A 5,520-nucleotide genomic window follows, 5' to 3' on the forward strand; every position below is an offset into this window, starting at 1 on the left:
TACATTCTATTTTTATTTTTGTTTGTTCATTAAACGTCTTGTCTTTTTGATTTTTTGTCGCACAGCCCTTTATACACTGTGTCTGTTGTGGAGGCAGGATTCAATTAAAGCCTATTTGGCCGATTTACTAATCGCCATGCATATTATGTACAGGGTGTTCAATAAGTTCGAATACAAATGTTTGATCATTGTGTTTGTAAGCCCAACGTACATATTCTGTATAAGTATTGGAGTCAGCGTTAGCGGTATATATACGCTAACGGATGTGTGTGATGTTGACCACGGCATACAAAAACAAGGCACTATCGACCTGTATATAAACATAATTTTTCACTGTAAACAATTGACGTCACTGCTATCGCTGATAAGAACGAAGCAAGCCAACGCTCTACGATTTAGTTTAGCCTTCTTTTGCACTCGTTCATACTGCGATAGCAATCACGTCACTTTTAAACTGTCATTTTCTTTACGAGCCTACCTTGATTCTGTATACCGTGGTGTTGACATTCTGTCACTTGTTATTTATTTGTTTATTACGCGCGGTGAAAATGGATTGGGGCATTGTAAACAGCATTTTTTGAAGGTCAAAATCATTGCGGTGTACTACAAAACGATTGACACCCCCAGTGACCCGGTGATAAGACGGAGATCAGCCCTACGTGTTCCAATAGTAAGATAACCCTTTATACACGGAAAATGCGATTTAAGCCTTATATGGGGACAATTTCATCGACTTTTTGGACAAAACTTTGTGACCTCTCAGCTTCCTGGATTTGAACCCTCTTAACTTTCTTGTTTGGTCCTTTATTATGTTAAAGCTGTACGAATACAAGGTCAGTAACTTGGACCAGTTCAAGACGTAATTCTCAAAATCTGGAACGAAATGCGCATGCAGACCGTGCGTGCCGCTTGCGATGGATTTCAGAAACGTTTGAAGCTCGTGAAGAAGTACAAAATAGAGGTCATTCCAGAAGAAATGTTACAAACGTTCCTTATAAACAAAACTTTCAATGAAATGTAACCGGGAAAAGGAATAATTCAATTACAATTTTTAAACATTTTTGAAAGTGTATTCGAACTTATTGAACACCCTGTACAAGACAACGTTTGAAAAAAATGCACAGTTATCAAAACTTTATCAATAAGGTAAATTGTAATACATCCGCCATTACGCATTCTTCTTCAAGGAATCCTCTTGGGCCGGCGAAGGTACCCCCAGGGGTACATGTACCCCAGGTTGAGAACCTCTGGTCTAGTATAATCAAACGATGCGCTATAGACCTGTGCAGGAGTTCATCAAATTCACTCACCCGATGGATTTTGACATTTGAGCGGGTTGTCTTCTCGAAAAAAAAGTTCATTTTGCGTTCATTATGCGACCCGCTCAAACGTCATTCGCGAAGTCGAAGCAAATTCTGCTCTTCCCTCCTATGGGAAACCTCATTGCTATCTGTCAGAGTTTGAGTGAAACATGGCCGCCATCTCCTCCTCTCTGTTGCTCTACTGTAAAAACCCGTAAAGAACTGTCATTGTTTGTGTGAAGAATTTTGCTTCGACTTCGCGAATAATATCTTGGGGGAGTTCATTTTGCGTTAGTCTATAGGCCACTGCACAGACGAATCTCTTTCTCTTTCTAACTTCTTGAAAGTTAGAAAACAACAAAGCCAGGAAACGTCAATTTTGACAATTAGTGCCATTGTTTTCAAATTTCTGTGCAGTGAGAAAGAAGCTACCCATGCAATTTCCTATACAAAGACCGTAAAGCGATGCTAAAACAGTTATTGAAAATAATTTGAATTCAAGAAAATAGACGCTAAAACTGTTTTTTCGGGTCCACCGTATCTAATTTTTTTAATACGATTTTCCTTTAAAAAGTAGTTATGATAAATTTTACGTGGGATTACACGGAGTGACATCCATCATGGTTGCACAAATTCCGAAAATGATTCAAAACTAACTACAGTCTCTTAGATGAAAGCAAATCACACTTAAAAAATCGAAATATTTCCTAATCACGTCCTAGCAAATGCTGAAAGAAATCTTGTTTGGAAAAAACTCTGATTGCCCCATATTGAACCAAATTACATTATAAACCTGCTAATTATATGAATCACAATATCTGTGGAAAAGTACGTATAGATATATGTATGTTAAACAGCGAAGAGCAGCAGAAAAAAAATAGGAAGGTGATCGACACGGCGATGTATTTAATAAACCGTAGTACTACGTTTTAACATGAATCACATTATTGCTAGTGCTAACAGACAAAAGAACATCTAGAAGACTATTGAATATTTTGCAGTTTCAAAGTGATAGAGTAACTTCCTAGAATAAAATGTCATTGGCGCTTTGCTGCTAACTGGATGAATCAAAATATTTCGGAAAAAGGCAGTATCTGTTAAACGATGCCAAGCAAGAGAAATATTTTAGGCGAAGGCGTTCAATATAACGATATATTTGATAAGCCGAAGTTCAATGCGAGCTCCCACAGAAGCAACATCAGGGGATGTTTTAAAAATATTAAAGAGTTTTAAAAAGTTATAAATAGATTTTTTTTTCACCCTCTGGTAGTGAAGATTCCGACGCTGAAACGATATTCGTGTTGTCGAAATTTTGGAGAAAAAAAGTATGATGAAATAATCATTGTGACACCATGGTAAATTAAATGCAATTGACTGGACTGTTGTGATTATCCTTATCAAAGAAAGTGTTATTCAAAAATTAAACATAAGTGGAAGGACATGTTCCAAATGCCAATAGCGGAAACAGAAATCGATTCAGCTGACCACAAGGAGAGAGCAGTCCCAAAAATTATTCTCTGATTGAAAATGTTGACAAGATGGAGCTTCGTTGGGAGCCGCGATCGGGAGTGTAGAATCATAGGCAAGTATATGGGTCGAAGAATAAAACGATAAAATTTGTTGAAATTTGCTTTAATACATTCTATTAAACAAACTTGTGTTGTCTTGAAGGTACTCAAGCTACTCAAAATAATTCAAGTAGAAAATGCTATTGCTACCGCCGACATTAAAAAAATGGTCAATGAATTATGGATAATTAATAAACAAAATTTTATCATTATTTTCGTAAGTTCTGATTAACTACAGTAGTCCAGATTCGAAATTTGATTACCTGGCTTAGCTTCCAGCTTTTAATCTTTGTAGCTCCAAGAAACGTCTTTTTTTCTGCAAAAGTAATGAAAGCTCTTGACGTTATCAATGTTTTGACCTGCTACTGTGAAGTTGAGATGATTTTGCATATCCGCATGTGCATCGGATCGATTTTGGTGGCGTTGATAATAAGGCTCCAAATTAATCAAACGTAACTTAATGTACACGGTTATATTTATGGTTATATTTCCATTGCTTTTCGGTTTTCAGGAACCATCCCGAAGCGGCTAATAGTGGCCGGAATGATCTATATTGCGTGTCTGACCTCGTTCATGTTGCGTGTTAACATGTCCATAAATTTACTGGCAATGGTACAACCCCCAGCTACGGTCAATCATACGACCCACCCAATCGCATCAATGATTGCCATTAGTTCAGCGGAAAATGTTGGAATTACCAGCATAACTGCCTTGAATGACACGATCGCTTTTACAGGAAATGAAACGACTTTCACGGCAAACCCAACAAAGGTTCGGGAGGATCCAGATCTTCAGAACTTTGGACCGCGCTACCAGTGGGATCAGAAAACTCAGGAAAACATCCTGGGGGCGTATTTCTACGGTTACTTGCTGACATCGCTACCAGCGGGACTGTTAGCAGAGCGCTTCGGACCAAAATGGCTGATAACCGTATCGTTCGTTGGGTGCTCTATCACAGCAGCTGCAATACCGTTTCTTTCCGAGTGGGGTGCGTGGGCTGTTATTGGATCGAGAGCCGTGATCGGACTGCTGGCTGGTGTCGTGTATCCCTGTCTGCACAATTTAATTTCTCGATGGATTCCACCAAACGAAAAAGGCAAAGTGATTGCATGCATTGTCGGTGGAAGTACCTCCGGAACAGTAGTCACGTGGCCAATTTCCGGAATGATAATCGAACGGTTTGGATGGTCGATTTCGTTCTACTTCTCGGCCCTCTTCGTTCTATTGATTGCCATTATTTGGGTTCGCCTTATTGTAGATTCGCCAGCGCAACACAAATCCATAACGGAAGCCGAGAGGCAGTACATCGAGGATTCGTTCGGAGGAACGCGCTCCCAGTCGAAAACATGGCCACCTTTTGGCAAGCTGCTCACATCGTTACCATTCCTGTCGCTACTGGTGTTACACTATGGAGAATTTTGGGGGATGGTTTTCTTCATCACACAGGCTCCGAAGTTCATAAACGAAGTTCTTGGCTTTAACTTATCAGAGGCTGGATTCTTATCCAGTTTGCCATATCTGGCACGAATGTTCCTAGGCTTCACCTTCGGCTACATCGGTGATCTAATTCGACGAAAACAAATCATAAGTACAACAGCCATCAGAAAGTCATTCTGCTTGTTTTGTAAGAAGCTATTTTGTTAATCTAAATTTCAGATCCTAACGCAACATTCTCGTTTCAGCTCACTTTACACCGGGTGTCATACTGATAATGCTTCCTTTCTTTGGTCAAAGCCCATACATATGCGTGGGGTGCATCATAGCCTGTATTGGCATCAACGGTGCGGCCACCTTAACGAATCTCGTCAACGCACAAGATTTGGCACCGAACTTCGCAGCAACGCTGTACGGATTGATGAGCTTCCTTGGCACCACTGCCGGTTTCATTGCGCCTATGATGGTCGCTCATTTCACATCGGAGCAGGTATAACAGTTTTTGCAAAATTCGAGGCCCATATACAACCTAACAATTTGAAAATTCTTCTGATAGAATACGATGGAGCAATGGAGACAAATTTTCCACATCAATGCCGGCATCTACCTTATTTCAGGACTCACCTTCGTCTTGTTTGGTTCGGGAAAAGTTCAAAGCTGGAATAAGGTTGAGGAGTAACATTCTGCTACGAAGTTGTCGGATACGAAAACATCAACAAATGTCGAATGCAATGCAACTATGTCGAGAAGAAATGACTTTGATTTAAGTCTGTGTACTTATTAGATATTACAATCCATAGATTGTTTAAATAAGAATCAAAATAATTATGTGTCTTTTTTAAATAGATCGGAATGTTACTTTTTTGAATGATGAATAAACATTCTAAAAACTTAGTGTTTAGTAGCATTGAAGAGTTAATCAAGTTCTAGTAGCACGCTTATAATGGAATGCTTGTGCATAAGTATGGGTATGAAGTATGGAGTTGATGGCTAATATGTATGATAATAAAGCAGATTATAGCTAACTCCTTGGGAAAAACTCAAAACTCAATGAATGTTAATGGGTCAAAAGTCTGCAAAGTCTCATTAAATAGTGATATTTACACGCTTTGATCTAAAAGATGTAAAAGTCTCAAACAAAAATGCTGGTTTTGGAGGTTAGTAAGTTAAGCTTTTTTCAACGGGTTTTCTAAATTTTGTTATCAATTGATTCGAGA

The 5,520-nt window shown here is 38.9% G+C and overlaps 1 protein-coding gene across 1 annotated transcript; it reads left to right on the forward strand.

Annotated features, from left to right (window-relative positions):
- Positions 1-3,346: 3,346 nt before the first annotated feature.
- LOC134222576 (sialin-like) lies at positions 3,347-5,071 on the forward strand (the record flags this gene model as incomplete). Its single annotated transcript, XM_062701737.1, has 3 exons — positions 3,347-4,493; positions 4,552-4,793; positions 4,860-5,071. Coding segments are annotated over 3 exons (1,512 nt in total), but the record flags the coding sequence as incomplete, so codon positions are not given.
- Between the last annotated feature and the right edge of the window lie 449 nt (positions 5,072-5,520).

Source organism: Armigeres subalbatus, chromosome 3 (genome assembly GCF_024139115.2).
Source record: "Armigeres subalbatus isolate Guangzhou_Male chromosome 3, GZ_Asu_2, whole genome shotgun sequence".
NCBI classification, from domain to species: domain Eukaryota; kingdom Metazoa; phylum Arthropoda; class Insecta; order Diptera; family Culicidae; genus Armigeres; species Armigeres subalbatus.